This window comes from Scyliorhinus canicula, chromosome 9 (genome assembly GCF_902713615.1).
Source record: "Scyliorhinus canicula chromosome 9, sScyCan1.1, whole genome shotgun sequence".
Taxonomy (NCBI): domain Eukaryota; kingdom Metazoa; phylum Chordata; class Chondrichthyes; order Carcharhiniformes; family Scyliorhinidae; genus Scyliorhinus; species Scyliorhinus canicula.
In genome coordinates this window covers 100,679,330-100,701,982 of record NC_052154.1, presented here as the reverse complement: position 1 = coordinate 100,701,982, position 22,653 = coordinate 100,679,330, and the positions used below count along the sequence as shown (strand labels likewise).

Sequence of the window (22,653 nt, the reverse complement as noted above, 5' to 3'; positions counted from 1 at the left end):
AAATCGAGTGCTCTTTCCAGGGGCTGGTACAGACTCGATGGGCCGAATGGCCTCCTTCTGCATGTAAATTCTATGATTGTAGGTAAAGCCTCTTGGATCACTGTTCACCCAGCAGTATCCAGTGCTTCAGCAACCTTGCTTTGATTGGACTATTTCATTGAAGCAATTATTTCTGAATTTGGCTGTTTGCTCCATTCAAACTGTGTTTGCCAGTCACAAGACAGCTGCCAGTTCTGCGGATGCCTGGGAGCTGGCGGACTCTAGTTTGGGAATCCCTACTCTAAAGTTTTGTAGAATGAGAGGTTATAGAGTCATAGATGTTTGCAGCATGGAAACAAGCCCTTTGGCTTTTCCATGCCGCCCAGTTTCTATCACTAAGCTAGCCCCACTTGCCCGCATTTGGCCCATATCTCTCTATTCCTACCCTGCCCATGAAACTGCCTATGTTTTAAAGGAAAAAAATTGTACCTGCCTCTACCACTGGCTCTGGCAGCTCGTTCCAGCTGCTCACCACCCTCTCAGTGAAATAATGTCCCTTCTGGTCTCTTTTGTATCTCTTCCCTCTCACCTTAAACCTATGCCCTCTAGTTCTAGACTCCTCTAACTTTGGGAAAAGATGTTGACTATCTACTTATCTATGCTCCTCATTATTTTATAGACCTCCCGAAGATCACCCTGAAGCCTCCTACACTCCAGGGAAAAAAATCCCAGCCGATCCAGCCTCTCCTTATAACTCAGACCATCAAGTCCTGGTACCATGCTTGTAAATCTCTTCTGCACTCTTTCTAGTTTTACAATATCCTTCCTATAATAGGGTGATCAGAACTGAACACAGTATTCCATGTGTGGTCTTACTAATGTCTTGTACCACTTCAACAAGACGTCCCAACTCCTGTATTGAATATTCTTAACAATAAAACTGAGCATGCTGAATGCCTTCTTCACCATCCTGTCCACCTGCAACTCCACCTTCAAGGGGCTATGAACCTGTATCCCTTGATCGCTTTGTTCTGCACCTCTCCCCAACTCCTTACCATTAACTGAGCAGGTCCTGCCCAGATTTGATCTACCAAAATGATCCTCCTTGAACTTCTCTCCAAAAGAGATCCTGTCCTCCTCGCCTCTTCATCAAAACAGACCCTGATCCTCCTTGACCTCCTCAACACAGAATCTGTTCATCCTCAACCTAATTTTCAACACATACCCTGATCCTCTTCAACCTTCTCTTGAATGCAGATGCTGATCCTCCTCGATGTCCTCTTCAAAACTAGACCCTGATCCTCCTCTATTTTCTCTTCAACACAGTGCCTGAACCTCCTCAAGCTTCTCTTCAATACATACTCTGATCTCCTTGACTTCCTCTTCAACACAGGCCCAGATAGTCATCAACCATCACTTAACACAGATCCTGAATCTCTTCAAAGTCCTCTTCAATACAGATGCTGATCTCCTTTGACCTCCTCTTCAACACTAAACTGATCCTCTTCAACCTTCCTCTCAATACATACCCTGATCCCGCTCAACCTCCCCTTCAACACAGACCCTGATCTTTCACAAACCTCTCTTCAACATAGGCCATGGTAATGTCAGAAGTCTTACAACACCAGGTTAACGTCCAACCGGTTCATCTGGAATCACTAGCTTTTGAGTCACCTGATGAAGGAGCTACGCTCTGAAAGCTAGTGATTCCAGATAAACGCAGTCCAGCGTCAGCATCCCCACATCATAGAACATGATACACCTTGACCTCCTGTTCAACACAGAATCTGATCCTCCTGAAACCTCCTCTTCAACACAAGTCCTGAATGTCCTAGATGTCCTATTCAACATAGACCATGATCCTCTCAGATTATCTCATTGAAACTTTCAAAATTCTTACAGGGCATGACGGGATAGTTGCAGGATGTTTTCCCTGACTGGTGAGTTTAGAACCAGGAGGTATTAGAATCAGGAGTAGACCATTTAGGACTGAGATAATGAGAAATGTCTTTCCTCAGAAGCTGATGAATCTTTGGAATTCATTATCCAAGAGGGTTGTGGAAGCTCAATCCTTGAGAACGTTCAAGACCAAAATCCATAAATTCCTGAATATTGATAACATCAAAAGACATGGGGTAGTGCAGAGAAGTGACATTGAGGTAGATGATGAGCCATGATCTCATTGAATGGTAGAGCAGACTTGAGGGCAATGGCCTACTCCTGTGCACCTAGAGCAGCTTCTAAGTCCTATATTCTATGTTCCAACTGTTGTGCAGCATACAGATCGTTATCATCATTAATGCCATTCTTCTGGGGATTATAGCTGAAAGATTATTTGAGCTTCGTAAAAGTATGCTCAAACAAAACTCTAGTTCAGCCATGAGATATACTGTTGTTTTATTTCAGGTGTCATCTGAACCTTGGGATAGTACTCTCATCTCTGACAGTTTTGAGCTTGAGTCAGAGACTTGAGGAAAATATCTCAGATGAGACAGTAGAGCATTGTCAGGGATGCTGGGTGGGATTTTCCGCCAACAGATGCTCCGTTTTGCCTGCACCTGGGGGTTTTCTGACGGCGTGGGGCTACACCACAATGGGAAACCCCATTGACTGGCCGGCGTAATGGAGAATCCCGCCGGCGTGATGCGGCAGAAATGTGGCGCGGCGGGGCGAAGAATCCCGCCCAATGTTTTTTGGAAGGGATGTTCAACCTAGATCCTATTGTCGTTTCAGGTAAATGTAGAAGATCCCAGGGTAATTCAACGTAAAGTAGTGGAATTCTTCCAGATATCCTGTCTGATATTAATCCCTCAAATTATATCATGAAAATAGGTTCTCTGTCATCATCACATTATTGTTTGTGGGAGCTTTCTGTGAACAAATTGGTTGTTGTGTTGCCTATATTACAAATAACAACATTTTAAAAATACTTCATTGGTTGCAGAACAATTTGCGAGGTCCTGAAGTCCGAAACTACAGAACTTTTATTGAAGTCTTTCTTTTTTCATGCATTGTTTGTGCTTTCTTATATAAATTCAAGGGATGTGGACTTCATTGACTGGGTCATAATTGTTACCTAACCCTAATTGGTGAGCTGCCTTTTTGAACTGCTAAAGTGCACATGTTGCAGGAACATGTACACACTGCTGTTAGGGATGGAGTTTTGGGATTTTTACCTAGCGATAGTGAGGAATGATGTATTTCAAAGTCAGGATGCAGAGAGGCTTGGGGCGGGGTGCGGGGGGGGGAGGGGAATGACCAGGTGATGATGTTCCTCTGGATCTGAATCCCTTGTCCTTCTATATGGTAGCGGTTGTGTGTTTGAAAGATGCCGCCTAAGCAACCTTGGTGAGTTACTTCAATGCATCCTGTAGATAGCACACCTGCTTCTGTGCATTGGGGGTGGAGGGAGTAAATGTTTGTGTATGGGGTGCCAATCGAGTGGCTTGCAGGACCTGCACACATTCAAGTATGAGGAGAGTATTACATTGCCTTTCTGACTTGTGCCTTGTAGATTGTGGGCATGCTTTGGGGGTGCCAGGAGATGACTTAGTCACCACAGGATTCTAGCCTCTGACCTGCTCTTGCAGCCACTTGTCAGCTCAAGCTTGATATTGTCCAGGTCTTTCTGCTTTTGGGTAGTAATTGCTTCAGTGTCTGAGAAATGAATAGTGCTGAACATTGTGCAATCATCAGTAAACATCCCCAATTCAGACCTTATGATGGAAGCAAGGTCATTGATGAAGCAGTTAGTTGCTTGAACCTAGGACACCACACTGAGGAGCACCTGCAGGAGGGCCATGGAGCTGAGATGACTGACATCAAATAACCACAACCATCTTCCTTTGTACTAGGTATGATTCCAACCAGTGGAGCATTTCCCCCCGATTCCCATTGGCTCCAGTTTTGCTGAGGCTTCTTGATGCAGCACTCAGTCAAAAGAGACCTTGATTCAAAGGGAAGTCCTCCCACCTTACTTCTTTTGTCTATATTTGAACCAAGGCTATGATGAGATCAGGAGATGAGTGGCCCTGCCGGATCTCAAACTGTATAATGAATTGGCCAAAGGGCCATATTCTGCCCGGTAATAGGTGGTGATTGGGTCCTGCCTGAGCGGGATGATTTTCAGAGAGCTGGGGAAGGACAGAAGGAATCCTGGACGCTCAGAGGAAAGAAGCTGCTCTCTCTCTCCCTCGTAACACATATTCAGTAAGGAAAAGCTAGAATCTTACCCCTTTTCTATTTTCAGGAGTGTACCAACACCCAAAACATTAAAGATTTTAATTCGGCAATCCCATGTTCACTAGTGGAGAGCATTTCTCTACATGACTGCTGGTTGAAGATCATTACTGTGTTCGAGCCCTATTTTTGTTCTGCCCCCTCATTGAGAAAGGCTTCTCATTGGAAGTGCAGGGTTGCTCATCAGCTTCTTCATCAATTTAATTCTAATTAAACAGAATTGAATGATTAAAATTCAATGTCATGCTTGTAAAGGAATTGTGTATTTATTGAAACAATTTGAAGTTTTATTTTGCCACCATACAAATACATATCTGTAATTTGTATTTCCTTCAGGACATTCTGATCAAAATGACAGATGGCACTTACAAGGTCATACCCGAAAATGCAACTGACCAATTCACTGTGGTTCACAATCAGATGTATCTGATGTTTTCTTTTGGAAATCTTGAAAGTCTTCAACTAATAGTTACCTGGAACTTAAAAATGAATACTTATATCCAGATTGCTGGACCACCAAAGGTAATTAAACAGCACTTGTAAGTATTTATGTATTTTTAGGTACGAAAGTGTACGAATATATGTAGAGTTGGGTGTTAAATTCAATTTGTATGGTGGAATTAATTTTACAACCTGACACACGACATGGTCCACACTCGGCAAAAGTTACTTGCGCATACATTAAAAACTGAGTGTTTACTCGACATAAAATGAGTTCAATATATACCAATTGCTGGTTTCAGATTCTTACACATAAGTTGCATCGTCAGCATGACTGCCACGATCAGGATCTTCACTATTTTATAGTTACCCGTGGCAGCTACCTGAAACCAGCATTGGATTAATTTAAATGCAAAGAAGGGTTCTGTGCCTGTATCAGGACCCAGTCAATTTAAAGTGTGTGAAACTAGCTGAGAATGCTCTGTGAGTTCCAACTAGTTTTTTCAGTTCTACAATACTATGAACAATGATCCTTAAAGTTATCCCTAACAACTGCTGAAGAAATGCAAAGGAAAGCTTTCCCCTTGTAGCGCTAAAGCACCACTGCAGGCTGCTACTGGCCTGAGCATTCTGTTGTTGCTGGGTTGTCTTGAGAGACATTTCTTTCAGCAAGATCTTTTCATTTTTACCTTCAAAATGCCTTGATGACATCCTTAAGTATTTGTAATTAACAAATCTTTGGGACATAGCTACAGCTTCTCTCTGAAATGTTTCTCACACATCTCTGAGTGAGTGACATAATTATTTTTTTTTATAAATGTTTTTATTCAGTTTTCGTATTTTATATTGAACAAATTACAAATTGTTAGGAGAGAGAAAAAAAAACAAACAAAAACAAACACGCAAAAATTAACATACATATTTACAGGTAAGCATCTTCGTAGTAGTAACTGCGCCCCCCCCCCCCCCCCCTCCCCCCCTCAACATGTTTATTTAGCTTGGTTTTGGGCCTTAGCTAGCCATCGAACCCCCGTAACAAACCTGTAGCCCCCCCCCCCCCTCCCGCTACCTTCCCCCGACTATTCTTCCTCTTGTACATTGGCCACAAATAGGTCCCGGAACAGTTGCATGAATGGCTCCCACGTTCTGTGGAAGCCGTCGTCCGACCCTCGGATGGCAAATTTGATTTTCTCCATTTGGAGAGATTCCGAGAGGTCGGACAGCCAGTCCGCAGCTCTGGGCGGTGCTGCTGACCGCCAGCCAAACAGGATTCTACGGCGGGCGATCAGGGAGGCAAAGGCAAGGGCATCCGCCCTCCTCCCCAGGAATAGATCTGGCTGTTCTGAAACCCCGAAGACCGCCACTATCGGGCATGGCTCCACCCTCACTCCCACCACTTTGGACATTACCTCGAAGAAGGCTGTCCAGTACTCCACGAGTCTGGGGCAGGACCAGAACATGTGGGCGTGGTTGGCCGGGCCTCTTTGGCACCGTTCACATCTGTCTTCCACCTCCGGGAAGAACCTACTCATACGGGTTCTTGTTAAGTGGGCTCTATGTACCACTTTTAGTTGCGTCAGGCTGAGCCTTGCGCACGTGGAGGTGGAGTTGACCCTATGCAGTGCTTCGCTCCAGAGTCCCCACCCGATCTCCATCCCCAGGTCGTCCTCCCATTTCCTCCTTGTTGCGTCCAGTACGGTGTCGTCCCTATCTACCAGTCGGTCATACATGTCACTACAGTTCTCTTTCTCTAGGATACTTGCGTCCAGTAGGTCTTCCAGTAGTGTCTGTCGTGGCGGTTGTGGGTACGTCCTTGTCTCCTTTCGTAGGAAGTTTTTGAGCTGCAGGTACCGTAGCTCGTTCCCCCCAGCTAGCTGAAATTTCTCTGTCAGTTCGTCCAGTGTTGCGATCCTGTCGTCCGTGTATAGGTCCCTGACTGTCAGTGTCCCCCCGTCCTGCCTCCACCTTTTGAAGGTGGCGTCGGTCAGTGCTGGTTTGAACCTATGGTTGTTGCAGATGGGAGCCCTGTTCGACATTTTGGTCAGGCCAAGTTGCTGCCGCAGTTGGTTCCAGGATTGGAGGGTGGCTGTCACCACTGGGCTGCTGGAGTGTTTTTTGGGTGGGGATGGGAGTGCTGCCGTGGCGAGGGCCCGGAGGGAGGTTCCCATGCAGGAGGCCTCCTCCGCACGCACCCACTCAGCTTCTGGCTCCTGGATCCATCCCCTTACTCGCTCGGCTGTTGCTGCCCAGTGGTAGAATTGTAGATTCGGGAGGGCTAACCCTCCCCTGGTTTTTGTTTTTTGTAAGACCTTCTTTGGGATCCTAGCATTTTTACCCCCCCATACGAACGCCATGATGAGTTTGTCCAGCGCTTTGAAAAAGGCCTTGGGGATGTAGATCGGAATGGATCTAAACAGGAAGAGGAACCTGGGCAGTACGTTCATTTTGATCGTCTGAACTCTCCCCGCGAGGGAGAGCGGGAGTGTGTTCCATCTTTGCAGGTCCTTTTTAACTTCCTCCGTCAGGCTGGTGAGGTTCCATTTGTGGATCCCTTTCCAGTCATGGGCTATTTGGATCCCCAGGTAGCGGAATTTATGTCGGGCTTGTTTGAACGGCAGCCCCTTTAGTGCTGCCCCCCCCCCCACCCTTGCGGGTGTAATGGGAAGATCTCACTTTTGCTCATGTTGAGTTTGTAGCCCGAGAAGGCTCCAAACTCTTTCAGGAGCGCGATGATTCCGTCCATGCTGCTTTGTGGGTCCGAGATATAGAGGAGCAGATCATCCGCATAGAGTGAGACTCTGTGCTCTCTACCTCCCCTTCGGATCCCCCTCCAATTTTTTGCTGCCCTGAGCGCGATTGCTAGCGGTTCGATTGCTAGTGCGAACAGCAGCGGGGACAGTGGGCATCCTTGTCTGGTGCCCCTGTGCAGCTGGAAGTATTGGGAGTTGGTATTGTTGGTCTGTACACTCGCCATGGGAGCGTTGTACAGGAGCTTTACCCAAGCTGTGAACCCTGTTCCAAGCCCGAACCGCTCCAGTACCTCTATGAGGTATATCCATTCGACTCTGTCGAAGGCCTTTTCTGCGTCCAGGGAGACGATCACCTCTTGTGTTCTCTCCCCGGAGGGGGTCATTATCACGTTCAGCAGGCGCCTGATGTTCGCGGTCAGCTGTCTACCTTTGACAAAGCCCGTCTGGTCCTCTGTGACCACCTCAGGTACACAGTCTTCTAGCCTTTTGGCTAGGATTTTGGCCAGTATTTTGGCGTCTGCATTCAGCAGAGATATGGGTCTGTATGACCCACATTCCGTTGGGTCTTTGTCTTTCTTAGGTATCAGCGAGATTGAGGCCTGTGCTAACGTGGGTGGCAACGTGCCCCTAGCTAGCGAGTCTGTGAACATCTCCCGCATGTGCGGGACCAGCGCTGTCGCAATTTTTTTGTAGAAGTCCGCCGGGAATCCGTCCGGTCCCGGCGCCTTCCCCGCCTGCATGGAGCTAATGCTGTCCATGATCTCTCCCAGTGCTAGTGGTGCTTCCAGATCCCGTTTTCTGCCCTCTCCCACAACTGGTATGTTCAGTCCGTCAAGAAACCGGTTCATCCCAGCCTTCCCCGTTGGGGGCTCTGAGGTGTACAGCTCTTGGTAGAAGGCCTTGAAGGTTTTGTTAATCTTCTCTGGTTCTGTTTCCAACGTGCCTCTGGTATCTCTGATTTGCGCAATTTCTCTGCTGGCTGCCTGCTTTCTCAGCTGGTGGGCCAACAGGCGGCTGGCTTTGTCTCCGTGTTCGTATAGGGCCCCGCGTGCCTGGCGGAGTTGGTGTACTGCTTTCCTGGTGGAGAGCAGGTCAAAGTTCCTTTGTAATTCTTTTCTCTCCGCCAGGAGTTCTACAGTCGGGGCCTCGGAGTATTTATGGTCTACCTCCAGTATGGAGTCGACCAGCTTCTGCCTAGCCACCCTTTCCTCCCTATCTCTTCGCGCTTTGTAGGCTATGATTTCCCCTCTTAGTACGGCCTTAAGCGCTTCCCAGAACGTGGAGGGTGAGACCTCCCCGTTTTGGTTGATCTCAGTGTACTCCGCTATGGCCTGCGCTATCCTTTCGCTGAAGGCCTTGTCAGCTAGTAAGGCACCGTCCAACCTCCATTTGGGGCGCTGGGCCCTTCCCGTCTCTAGCCGCACATCCATGTAGTGTGGAGCGTGGTCTGATATCACAATTGCGGAGTATTCCACCTTGTCTATCTCTGGAAGCACCGTTTTCCCCACCACAAAGAAGTCAATTCTGGTGTACACGTTGTGTACTGGGGAGAAGAAAGAGAATTCTTTCTCCCCCGGGTGGGCGAATCTCCAGGGGTCTACTGCTCCCATCTGCTCCATATAGTGGCTGAGTTCCCTTGCCATGTTTGAGGTTTTCCCCGTTCTGGGGTTTGATCTGTCCGTCGTTGGGTCCTGTACACAGTTGAAGTCCCCCCCCCATGATTAGTCGGTGCGTCGCTATGTCCGGGATTTCTGCCATGGTCTTTTGGATGAAGCTCGTGTCGTCCCAGTTGGGCGCGTACACGTTAACTAGAACTACCGGCGCCCCATCCAGGGCCCCGCTGACCATGACATACCGTCCCCCTGGGTCCGTAACCGTCTTTGTCGCCCTAAACATTGTCCTCTTGCCAATCAGGATCGCCACCCCCCTGGCCCTTGCCCCATAACAGGAATGATAGGTTTGTCCCACCCAGCCCTTTCTTACCCGCAGTTGGTCCTGCTCCCTCAAGTGCGTCTCTTGGAGGAAGACTATGTCGGCCCTCATGTTTCTAAGGTGGGTGAGGACTCTAGATCTCTTCACTGGGCCGTTAAGTCCCCTTACGTTCCAGGTGACTATTCTGGTGGGGGGCTTCTGCCCCCTTGCTCCTGTGGGGTTAACCATATTTGTCCGGTGGACGCGCCCCTGCCCTCTGGGGTTTCCCTATGTTAGGGGGCCGTCCAGGATGTCCACTATCACTGCTCTCCCCATGCGGTCGGGTCCCTGCGCTCCGGGGTTCCCCCTTGTCCCGGGGACACCCGCCATGGCCGTCCACTTTGTGTCCGCCACGCGGGTAGTCCCCTGCACTCCGGGGGGCCCCTTCACCCACAGACCGTACTGGGTGGGTGCTTGCAGCAGTTCCCTGTTTCGAGCCCTTGTCTGTGGCACTTTGTGGCCCTATTCCCTTACTGGCCTCTTTTGTCCCTTCGTCCCTGCGTTTCCCCTCCCTGGTCTCTCGCCCCCCGGGTGCCCCCCCCCCCGCTCTATCCCTTTCGGGGATACCCCTGTGTACCCCTCCATTGCCCCTCTCTCCCCCATTCCTGTCCCCATTTGCTCTCCCACCTTTGATGGGTGATCCCCCCCCCTCCCCTGCCTGGCGCCTTCCCCCCTGTTGGGGGTGCGCTGCGGCCCTGCTCTGTTGCGCGCCCCCTTCGCTAGCTTTCCTTATAGCACGGTGGCTCCCCTCTCGGAGGTTGCTGTCCCGCTTCCCCTCTCCCCTCTCCAGTACTCCCGTTCCCTCGTGCCGGGGCCTGGCCTCCCACCTGGAGCGGGCCCTAGGGCATTGGGTTGTTTTCCGTTCTGGGTGTTTCTGCCAGGGGGGAGGGGGCTGGCTTTGCCTCGCCCCTCCCCACCCCCCCGTCGGCATGACGTCTCTCCTTGCCATGGGCCCCTCGTCCCTACTTCCCATGGCGTTTTTCCAGCCCGTGCTCCTCGACGAATCTATTCGCCTCGGCAGGGGCTGTAAAGAAATATTCCTTGTGTTGGTATGTGACCCAGAGTTTTGCTGGGTACAGCATACCAAAACGTACTTTGTTCTTTTCGAGAGCTGCTTTCGCTCTGTTGAACTCCGCCCGTCTCTTAGCTATGTCCGCTCCAAAATCCTCGTAGATTCGGATGGCGTGCCCGTCCCAATTGCAGGCTCTATTCTCCTTGGCCCAGCGCAGGATTGTCTCCCTATCCCGGTACCGGTGCAGTCTGGCTATAACTGCTCTCGGTTTTTCCCCTTCCTTGGGCTTCGGGCGCAGTGACCGATGAGCTCTGTCCATTTCCGGTGGCGTGGGAAAAGTTTCCCGCCCCACTAAGGAGCCCAGCATCGCAGCCACGAATGTTGTGGGATTTCTACCCTCTATCCCCTCTGGCAGGCCCACTATCTTGATATTTTGCCTTCTCGAGCTGATCTCCTGGTCGTCTACCCTGCCCTTCAGGCTCCCCTGTGTTGCACTCAGTTTCACCATTCCCCTCTCCAGGGATATGACCCGGTCGCTCGCGTCAGTCGCTGCCTTCTCCAGCTCTTTAATGGTTGCCCCCTGGGCTTCCAGTATCTTCCCTTGGGCTTCCAGTATCTTCCCTTGGGCATCCACTTTCTTCTCCAATCTGGTCAGAACCTGCTGCACCCCTGACATGGCCCTGGTCACTGCTGCCTGTGCTGCGGCCTCTGCGTCTGCTTTTAACTCTGGCTTGAATGCCTGCAGCTGCTCCCTCACCACCTCGGCAAAGGCTTCCTTCCAATTCACGCCCCCCTCTAACCCCAGGGGAGAGGTTGCCCGCCCGTCCAGCTCTTCTGGATGCGGCGAAGCATCCTTCCCGCCGCTTCGCGTGTTGACTCGTTCGCCCGAGCTGGCTTTCCCTTTGCCCAGTCTACTTCCGGTGCCCCCTTTCTCTTGGCTCCTTTCTGGCACTTTTTTCTCCCCCTTCCCCTTCATCTTTTCTTCTCTCCTTGTTCTTCTTTTTCCCCCTTTTCCGCACCCTATTTTTATTTTATTTATTATTATATATCTATATATGTATATATATATATATATTTTTTTTTTTTTTTTAAATTTATTTCCCCTACCCCTTTTCTCTTTACCAGTTTTCTTTTGGGAAGAACAGAAATACAAGTCTCTTTTTTCTTTTTTCCCCACTCAACCAGGAGAGAGAGTCCCTTTGTCTTTGCCACGTGGTGGTCACAGCAGTTGGGGGGGGGGGGGGAGGGGCGAGTGGGCCGGTGGTCGCTGCTGGTTGGGGGGGGGGGGGGCCCCGCTGCTGGCTGGGGGGGGGGGGGGGGTTGTGTCCCCGCTGCTGGCGGGGGGGGGGGGGGGGGGTTGTGTCCCCGCTGCTGGCTGGGGGGGGGGGGGGTTGTGTCCCCGCTGCTGGCTGGGGGGGGGGGGTTGTGTCCCCGCTGCTGGCTGGGGGGGGGGGGGGGGGGGGGGGGGGGGGTTGTGTCCCCGCTGCTGGCTGGGGGGGGGGGGGTCCCCGCTGCTGGCTGGGGGGGGGGGGTCCCCGCTGCTGGCTGGGGGGGGGGGTCCCCGCTGCTGGCTGGGGGGGGGGGGGGGGGGGAGAGAAGAGGGGCCGCCGCCGCTGCACCGCTCCTGGCCCGCGTGGGGGGGGGGGGGGAGAGAAGAGGGGCCGCCGCCGCCGCACCGCTCCTGGCCCGCGTGGGGGGGGGGGGGGGGGGAGAGAAGAGGGGCCGCCGCCGCCGCACCGCTCCTGGCCCGCGTGGGGGGGGGGGGGGGAGAGAAGAGGGGCCGCCGCCGCCGCACCGCTCCTGGGTCGCGTGGGGGGGGGGAGAGAAGAGGGGCCGCCGCCGCCGCCGCACCGCTCCTGGCCCGCGTGGGGGGGGGGGGGGGGGGGAGGGAGAGGGGATGGACCTGCTGCTGTTGGGCCCCCCTGTCGCCGCTCCGGCTCCTCCGCTCCGGCTCCTCCGCTCCCGCTCCGGCTCCTCGGCTCCTCCGCTCCGGCTCCTCGCCTCCGGCTCCTCGGCTCCCGCTCCGGCTCCTCGGCTCCTCCGCTCCGGCTCCTCGGCTCCTCCGCCCCGGCTCCTCGGCTCCTCCGCTCCGGCTCCTCGGCTCCTCCGCTCCGGCTCCTCGGCTCCTCCGCTCCGGCTCCTCGGCTCCTCCGCTCCGGCTCCTCGGCTCCGGCTCCTCGGCTCCCGCTCCGGCTCCTCCGCCGGCGCTCCTCCTCCGCCGTCCGGCCTGTCGGGGGGGGGGGGGGGCTGTTCCTCCTGCTGTCCACCGCTTGCGGGAGCCCCTCTCCCTGCGACCTCCTCGCTCGCCGCCCGGAAGTCAAGTCAGTGACATAATTATGACATAGGTTCTCATGCACATGCTCAGTGGCCAATATTAGAGTTGACCCTTTATTTTCCCAGTGGGAAACACTCCACTTTTTTGCCCCACCATGTCACTGAGTCTAAAAATGAGATAAATCTGCTCTGTGTCTTTGGTTATAAGCATGGGCTTGAATTGCTTTGTAACTTTCTTCTTTTTTTCTGGGTCAAGCATGGTAGTCTACTATAATGTTTGGTATCAACCTGTGGGGAAGGAAAGGAAGTTGAGTTCTTAGCCTGTAGCCCATCAGAAACGCACATGGGGTGAAACCTTTCTGCAATGATGTAGAGTGATAACTGAGCAGGGCTAGCCAAAGCATCAAGCTTTCCCTCATAGGCTTTTTATAGTGTGCATTCCTGTCTCAGCTGCTCCTTTAGATTGAGGATACATCGGCGAACTTGTGACTGAGACAAATCCATATGATGCTGCCAAGGATTGGAAACACTTTTGTGACAATGTCCAAATGCAGTGTGTGGAAAACATTGGGCGGGATTCTCTGTTACCGGGTGCCGATAGTGATCAGGCAGAAAATCGAATCCGAAGCCCAAATCGGGGACGACGTCAGTTTGACGCTCATCAGCCATGCTCCACCCCCTCCGCAATAACGTCATCACGGTGCGCGCTGTTGCAACAGCGACGAGTCATCAGCAGGACCTTCCGTTATGCTCCGTCACCGATTGGCCGGGTTACTGACCGCATGGGACACGTGTTGTCTCAGCAGTTAAAAACCCGGCGTGATGCCTGCAGACTGTGTCCAGCGCAGCCACACTTGGCTGGGATCCGTGCCGCTGGCCCAGGAGGCTTCCGGGAAGGGCTGGGGGGACTACTGAGGGGTTGCCAGGGGGTGGCCTGTGAGGTCGCGGATTGCTTGTTCGCTCAGCATACCGGCTGGTGCCATGTTTATGGCGCCACTGCTGCAGGTTGTGGCTGTACGCATGCTCGGCCAGGGACCTGGCCATTCTCTGGCCGTTTTCGGCGCGGGAGCCGGGGGTTTCACCCGGCACCGTTGCTAGCCCCTTACCGGTCCCGGAATCGTAAAACGCGCGCGAATTCTCTATCGAGCCGGCACGTAGCCTGTGATACGGAGAATCCATCCCACTATGTTAAGAGAGGATAACGGGTTCAGAGACGAGGCCATGTTGCCTTTTCATATCTATCAAGTGGGAATAATAATCTACAACTATGAAAATTATTAACCCTTTGAATTTGAACAGACCTATACCAAAGCGTTCCCAAGGCTTAGATGGGAAGGAGGAAGAGGGCAAAAGTTGTTCTTTCTGCTCCTGTCCATGAATGGCACAGGTAACACAGCTGAAGACCATGGGCTGGATTCTCCGTTGCCCGACATTGAAATCGGGAAAGGCGAACGAGCGGAGAATAGCTACCGATGACAAAATCACGGCAGGTGCCGGTTTGACGCCAAATCATGATGCTCTGCCCCTTTCAAAACAGCGTTATTGTGACGCATGCTTGCACAGTTGCAACTGTGTTCACATCTCATTAGCCGGCAAACCCATGATGCTCCGTCTCCGATGGGCTGAGTTCCCGACGGCATGGTCCACGTGTGCTCTGAACGGTCATGAACCTGCCTACGGTGGCTACAGAAAGAGCGAGGACATACAGATAGTGTCCATCTCCGCCATATTTCGCCGACATTCATGACCCAGCTGGGGGGTTTCTGCCAGGTGGCAGGAAGTGGGCTGTGGGGTCGGAGTGGACGGGGACACAGTCCAACAGAAACAGGGCCATATAGCCGGATGTGATTGGTATGTGTGGGGAGTGTATAGTCTTCACACAGCGGCAGCTTGTCAGCCCTGCATGTGTCCATCACAGACCCGGTGATTTCACACATCTTTTTCCGCATGTTCTGCGGGTGTTCCACTCTGCACTGGTCCTAGTCCCTCACCGGTAGCGGAATCGATGCACAAGTGGCACCGATTTTTCCAACGTGGAATTCCACGGATCCTCCATTGGTGTCAGCACGTAGGCTCAGGAACGGAGAATCCAGCTCCATATTTTCACTGGAGCATGCAGTATCTGGCCATTAGGTGGCCTATTGTGCCCTGGCCCAAAACTTGGTAATTTCAAGATATCCTTTATGAATCTTCTGGAGGACTTGCAGGCAGAGAGCCTGTTGTACTACTCGTCGCTCATTACAGACCAAGGGGTCATAAGTAACCATTATCACAAGTGCATCAAGTGTCAGTTGTGACTTCAAGCTGAACTGGTCTTCATACTGTAAACAATTTTGAGGGATTCGTAAATGAAGTAACGAAAAGATGGGAACATAGTTGCAAGTCAACAATACAGCAATTTCTGGCAATCTAAACTTCCATATCTCCTGTGATTCTGCATTAAGCATTTTACATAGAAATCCTGGCTTGATGGATATGCGCTCTGGACTCCAAAACATTTGTTGCCTTTAGTTCCATAGGCAAGGTGCCCATGAGCTTGGTTTCGCTCCTGACTACTGTGAACATTTGCATCTTTCCAGCTTGATTGGCTGTGATGTGCTGATCTACATAATATCCCCTAGTATTTAGGTCTAATCTATCCTACCCTCGTATATTTATTATTCCAAACAGATGGTGTTCCAAAGTGAAGATATTCCCTCTATCTTTCCATCCTTCCATGAGCCTTCTGCTTAATTATGATTGGGCATAGATATTTTCAATTTTCCAACTCCTTTGTTATTACGCTCATAACGTTTTGCATAATGGGAAGCGTGGGTCTTTTTGGGGGGTTAAATGATCCCCCAACAAGACAAGTAATTATCGTATGTCATTCTTGCGTTTTGTAAAATTGCTGCATCTAAAATTGTGAATGCTGCTCGCAACATACTCTGCAAAATACCTTGGACGTGCTTCACACCAAAAATTTTGAAATGTAATTTTGGATGAATTTGGCAGGATGTTTCATGTCCGCTCCAATGGCGAGGTGGCGACCTGTATTCACCCGCACTTAGTCCCAAAAATGAGCCCTCACGTGAATCTCGCTATGTCTGGCTCCCTCACTGTCTGATTTACCCGACTCACTCCTCAGCTGCTTACTGCTAACAAGGGTGGGAAGGGGTCATGGTAAAGAGAAAACAGTCCCACTCACTCCCAGCCAAGAAATGGGGATGGCAGCGCAATACCAGATTACGCAATGCCAACCTGGCCAGCCTTCTCGACACCGTGGATGGTAGGTGGGACACGCTACTCCACTGAGGGAGTTAGTGAACCAACTGCAGGATCAATAATGCTACATGGGAGGCAGTGGGCAGAGGCAGTGGGCATCTGCAGTCAGTGCGAGCAGCAAATCCAAGAGGAATGGCGTCCAAATCAGAAGAAGACGAGCGACCTGCACCGAGCTGCATGGGTAAGTTACCACCACTCTCCTGGCATCAGTCTCATCTGCCACCCCTCAGCTTCCAAAACCCCCCGCATCTCTCTTTACCATAACCCCTTCCCACCTCTTAATCCATTGGCTGACACCTCACACACCCTCGCAAGATCCAATCTTCAAGCTTGCTCATCAGCACCCCACTCAATCCCTTCATGTTCAGGTGCAGTGCTCACACATGCGACCTGCTGTTGAGCCCCCCGACTCATCAAGCGTGCGACTCACAATATCCTCTCTTCATCCCCAGAGACGAAGATAGCCCATAATAAGAGGGAAGGGGGTGCAGAATTCCAGAAATCTGAATCCCCACCTCTTATGAGGAACTGGCACTGGGGGTCATGGAATCGCCCAAGGAGAGAGCAGTGACCGACAGCGAGGCGAGCCTGCAACCTTCCGGCACCCAAGCGAACACCTCGGAGTAGAGCACTGGAGAGATCACCGATGATGCGTCACATCTATCACCTGCACCTTCCACCAGCGCAGAGACACACATCTCAGTGAGCGATATTATTGGACAGGCGTTTGGGGCACTATCTGGTGAGCACAACACCGTTGCTAATGCACATGAGGTGAAATTTTGCCTCCCTATCTTCGCCCTTTCCTCTTATTGTCGGCTATCGTCTCCTCTGGGGAACATCCAACGGAGACAGCAGTCAGGTCTGCTGGATCCCAGGCAGATGGGTCGCAGCCAGATACCGAGCCTCTGGATAAAGTTCAGAGCTGGATACAGCCGTGAAATTCAGGAAGGGGGTGTCAGCGATATTCCAGCCACTGCAAGACCGATTGGTGGAGTCCTAAATTCTTCACACCCAGGAAATGGTGCTGGCAATGCATGGCACCTAAGCCAACACTGCTAGGGTGGCGACTGCAGTAGAAAACCTGGAACACGACGTCCGCACCTTGAGTTGCAGTGTCCAAGGCATGGCTCAATCTGTGATGCTATGGCTGAGGGCATCAGCATAATGTCCCAGTCGATGAAAGATAGGTTCCTGACACAGGTGGGCATTGCTGAGGCACTCCAGAGTGTCACCAAGCTACTGAGGACCATCACTTAAGGCATCAACACCATTGTGTAGACAATCGGGAGCCTTCTGGACTGGCAGTGCTTGATGACTCAGCCTTCTGGAGCTCACTCCAGCTGCCCCTCTGACCCATGGAGTTGCCCAGAGCCATACAGGCAACCTCAGGGATGGGAGAAGTGCTGGAGGCCAACCCAGGCCTTCCACCAAGGAGACTACGGTGGTCTGCAGTTCTTCAGAATCCACCCCCCCCCCCCCCCCCCCCCCTCCTGACACCGGCACATCTCAAGGACAGTGGCCAGAACAGTGTTGTGGCACTGCAACATCTGTGACACCATAAGGTTGACCAGGGCCCTTCCGCTTTAGGCCCTTAACGATGTCTGCCAAGGGGATGAAAGGCGAAAAGCAGCAGGCTGCCTCCGCCTGATTTACATGCTGAGAACACACCTAGACATAACAGTAGACCATGGACGATCAAGAGGAGTGAGGAGCACTGAGTGGGCACTGGTGACGTCACTGTCCACAGCTGGAGGACATGGAAATGAGTCACATTGAAACATGTCACACCTGATACATGTGAAGCCTCTGTCACTTTAAGTGTTCACAGTGGATCTGGCCACAACCCCAGCGCAGTGGTCCAAGATCAAAAGCCCCCGATGCAGACTCTATCAAGAGGATTGTTTGCGCACTGTCGGCAAAAAGAGAGGGGTCAGACTTGATCAGAGCTCCTGACAGCGTGTGGTCATCACTCTTCTGCCTTGTATAGGGACATGCAGACAGTACCAACACAGGCCCATCACCATGGTGGTGTTACTTAGATCCTTGGAGGGGGTATCAGGTGGTCGGGGAGGGGATAGAGTAATTGGAGTGTTGAGCTGCTGGATACAGCCTCGCCCTAGGAAAATTTGGAGATGATAAGCGCCTCCCTAGTCATCCTGGTATGTTGGACCCTTGCTGCTGTCTCTCCTCCATCCTTCGGCTCCTCTTCAGGCTCATTCTCCACACCCACTACTCCACCTCTTCAAACAAGGCCACATCTCCCTCTGCCTCCTCCTCCTCCAGCATGTCGCACTGCTGCTGTGCCAGAATGTAGAAGACACAAGAGACCACCACAGAGCGGGAGACCCTCTGGGGGGGTGTACTGTATGGCCCTGCCAGACTGTCCAGGCATCAGAACTGCATTTTCAACAGTCTGATACACTGCTCAATGACAGCACCAGTTCCTCAATGGTGGCAGCTTGGGCCTAATTATAACAGATCTCTGCTTCGGTCTCAGGCCTCCACACCAGTGTCATTAGCCATGGCCTCTGTAGGTATCCCTTGTCCCCCACAAGCCAATCTGTCATCCTGGGGTGGCCCTTGAAGACACTGGGGATCTCCGAGTACGCCAGGATGTAGCTGTCATACATGCTCCCAGGGTAGTGTGCGCACATGTGCATGATCCTTGTGGTGATATGCATCACTGTATATACACAAGGAGTTAATGTAAGTACACTACGACTAAGTAACCACTAGAGGGAGCACCAGAGATGTCAAGACATACAGCCAATGGGTCACTACAACAGCACACAACCAATGGGTAATCAAGACACCCAGAGGTGGCATTGCCACAAGGGGGCACTTCACCACCCATATAAAAGGACAGGGCTCACGTGCTCTGCCTCTTTCCACAGACAGACATCTAGGGCGGGATTCTCCGACCCCCCCCCCCCCCCCCCCCCGTCTGGTTGGAGAATCGCCGGGGCGGCGTGAATCCCGCTCCCTCCAGCTGCTGAATACTCCGACACTGGGGATTTGACGGGGGCGGGAATCGCGCCGCGCCGCTGGCAGCGGCCCCATCGGTGATTCTCTGACCCGCAATGGGCCGAGTGGCCGTCCGTTTTAGGCCGGTCCTGCCGGCGTAAATTACAACAGGTACTTACTGGCGGGACCTGGCTGCGTGGGCGGCCTCCGGGGTCCTTGGAGTGGGGGGGGGGGGGGGGGACGCGGGGGGATCTGGACCCGGGAGGTGCCCCCACGGTGGCCTGGCCCGCGATCAGACCCACCGATCCACGGGCGGGCCTGTGCAGTGGTTGGTACTCTATTCCTCCGCGCTGGTGCTGTGGTCCTCCGCGATGGCCGATGCGGATATGAACCCCCCCTGCGCATGCGCCGAGATGACGCCAGCACACACTGGTGCTCCCGTGCATGCGCCGACTCGCACTGGCTGGCAGAGGCCCTTCGGCGCTGGTTGGTGTGGCGCCAAGGCCCTTCTGTGGCGGCCGGCGCAAACCATTCCGGTGCTGGTCTAGCCCCTAAAAGTGAGGAGGATTCCGCACCTTCGGGGAGGCCCGACGCCGGAGTGGTTCACACCACTCCTTCGCGTCGGAGTTGCCCACCCCGCCGATTCCCACAGAATCCAGCCCCCAGAGAGTGCATCAGGGTTGATCAGAAGCATCACATAGCTTAGAGCAGACTGGTTTAGTTCGACTGAGTTACTACAGTTAGATTAGCAGGAGAGTCAAATTCATTTAAGGACTGTGTGTAATAGTTCAATAAACATATTGAACATATTACAAAGTTTGGAACTTCTTTTGTCAAAGCATACATCAAGGAAACAGCTTGTGCTACACAAAGAAGCATAACACAACAATCCTGAGGTGGTGGTTGCACATGATCTGAAAATTCAGGAAGTGAATGTGTTAATGTAGGGCACTCCTTGATGCCCTGCTGCTCGCAGGACGACATGCGTGCCATCCATGCCCACCCGCCGATCATGGCGAAACCTGCAGCCCATGGAATCTTGGTGGGCCTGATCCAGGTCAAAGATGATCTAGTCTGATACCTGGGCATGCAGAGCATCCATCACTTCCTGAATGCATCTGTGGGCTGATGACGGTCACACAGGTCCCTGCTCAAGCCCTGACATGACCCTATGGCACAGACGTTTAGTGTTGCAGTGACCTTCGCTGCCACCGGGAGCAGGTGCCCTCCTCCTCCAAGGGGTGTCATGTCCTTGAGCACGTGGCGCATTGCCTCCCTGTTGAGATGCAGTCCTCTGCGGCAGATGCTGTCCGTTAGCTCAAGGAAGGACCAATGAATCCTGCACGTCACTGGACGTCCCTTCTGGTGCCCTCCTCAGCTTGATGTACTCCTGGAGTACAGGCACACAGATTAAGCATCAACAGCTGCTGGACATCCAGTCTACTAATTATCCTCTCAGATATGACACCTGGTATTTTGAGGATGCACTTGAGAGTTCAGGAGTTAAGGAGCGTGATGTGCTATCACAACTAACAAGACTAATTCCTCATTTGAAATAGCCTTCAGCTGTGAAGCTAGAGACTGCTCACAATCAAAGAAAATGCAATTGACTTTCATAAGAGAAGCCACAGCAGGGCTCTGTCCTGGCAAGTTTGCTATGACAGACAGGCCACAGCTGTGGTTACCCCTGTTAAGGGGCTCCACAATATTCTTTTGAATTAAAATTTAGAGAACCCAATTCATTTTTTCCAATTAAGGGGCAATTTAGCGTGGCCAATCCACCTACCCTGCACATCTTTGGGTTGTGGGGGCGAAACCCACGCAAACACGGGGAGAATGTGCAAACTCCACACAGACAGTGACCCAGAGCTGGGACCGAACCTGGGACCTTGGCGCCGTGAGGCATCGGGGCTAACCCACTGTGCCACCGTGCTGCCCCTGGGCTCCACAATATTTAAAGATGGCTCGAAGGTCTTGCAAACGCAAAGCCCCTGGGCAACCTGGCTCCATCCACCCCCCGGAACAGCCTCAACCCTGCCCCCTCTCCTGAAGGACCTTTCTCATGCACTCTCCACACCCCCAAGCCCAGTACACTGGGCAGCAACTCTGGTGCCCTTGAGCTGCACACCGGTGAATCGACTTCCCCTCAGTAGCCATTTGGCAGCTTTATGTTTTTGTAGAGGAGTACCAAATGACGCCCAAATAACTTCTCGCAGAGCATTCTGGTGACTCCTGGGAGGCCGCTGCATTCAACTTCAATCTCATTCATGACCTCACCATCGGGAGTGGGTCGGGTGAAATGCAAAATTTTCGAGTTTAGCGCTAATCTCAATTTCAGCCTCTCCTGCGAATCACCCAGCGTGCCCGAATCGGCGCCAACGCAGTGGGAAAATTGTGCCCCTCAGTTCTAATAACAGTAGGTTCCTGCATGAGGAGGTGAGTTCACTTTGGTGGTCAGAAGGGAGTCCTATCTGTCCAGCTGGAGCCTCCTTCCCACAAGGACCTGTTCAGTGGCCAGTTCATTCAACCAACATTTTATATTTGGTTTTATAAAATTGGGGCCACAAGTCAGTTATAATCTATTTCTCATTGCCTTTGCTGTTTAGTGTGCAAGTAACTTGACTAACTTCAGGCTTCCTCTAAGGTATGCTCGGTGCTGCTCCTGGTATATCCTTGTACATTCCATATCGAACAAGTCTTCTGGATTGATGGTGATCAAACAATGAGGGAGGGATATGCAAGCCACAAGGTACAGATTGTAGTCTAACTTGATGGCCTGCGGTACCTCAAGAATGACTACTTTTGGCTGCTAGTCATATCTATACGATTTGCACATAGAATGATGGTACTGCATTCTACATGATGGAGGGCATCATTATTATGAAGCTGAGACTTTACTAAATAGCTCTTATGAAGATAATCACTTACACCATTGATATGATGGACGTATATGTGTGTAACAGGTTGGACACCGGTGGATGTCCTGCTGGAGCACTGTCATGTTTTCCTTTCAGACATTTTAGCAGCTCACCCATCCAGGAAGAAAACATACCTGAAATACAAAAAATGCCTCCTCAGTTAAGGCATTAGCTTTTCAGTATTTTAGGGAGAATCACCTTTTAGTTTTTTTCTCCTCACCATATCAAGGGCTGGATTCTCCGTTTCCAGTGCCAAAATTGTGAAACGCGATTGGGCGGAGAATAGCTTCCGATGCCGAAATCACAGTAGGTGCCAACTTGACGCCAAATCAGGATTTTCTGGCACCCTGAAAATGGCATAAATGCGGCGCTCGCCATGAGGGCTGAAAGTACAGTAGGCATATTAGCGCGCCTGACACCCGATGCTCCGGGGCCTCCATGGTTCATTGCCTCCGATGGCCAAGTTCCTGACGCCGTCGTTCAATTGTGCTTATAGAAATCGTGACCCTGGCGTCCTGGCTGTTGAGTGAGAGAGAGAGGAGGTAGGAAATGGCATGAAGTGACAGCTGGCTGTGGCGGAGGGCCCCTGCCAAGGCCAGGGGAGGGGGAGGGGAGGAGGTCAGTCTGAGCAGCCGGGATGCCCCCCAACAGACTGGGGCGGTGCCCAGGCACTGACCACCATTACAGTGGCCATTTTACCGACCACCCACCCCAGTCCCCGAACACTCCATCCAACTGCCGCCACCCACCAGGGGACCACCCAGGGCCACACCCACAGCAGCCCCCAATGAGGGCAGGACCAGCAAACGGTACCCTTGGCAGCAGGGACGGACGCCAG

General features: G+C 52.1%; 1 protein-coding gene across 1 annotated transcript in view; it reads left to right on the top strand.

The window, feature by feature from the left end:
- LOC119970922 (mucin-6-like) overlaps positions 1-22,653 on the top strand; it is a 415,844-nt gene that overhangs the window by 277,777 nt on the left and 115,414 nt on the right. The window contains exon 22 of the mRNA XM_038806032.1: positions 4,555-4,740. Within this exon, the coding sequence (XP_038661960.1) occupies positions 4,555-4,740 (186 nt within the window). The remainder of the gene's footprint in view (positions 1-4,554; positions 4,741-22,653) is intronic.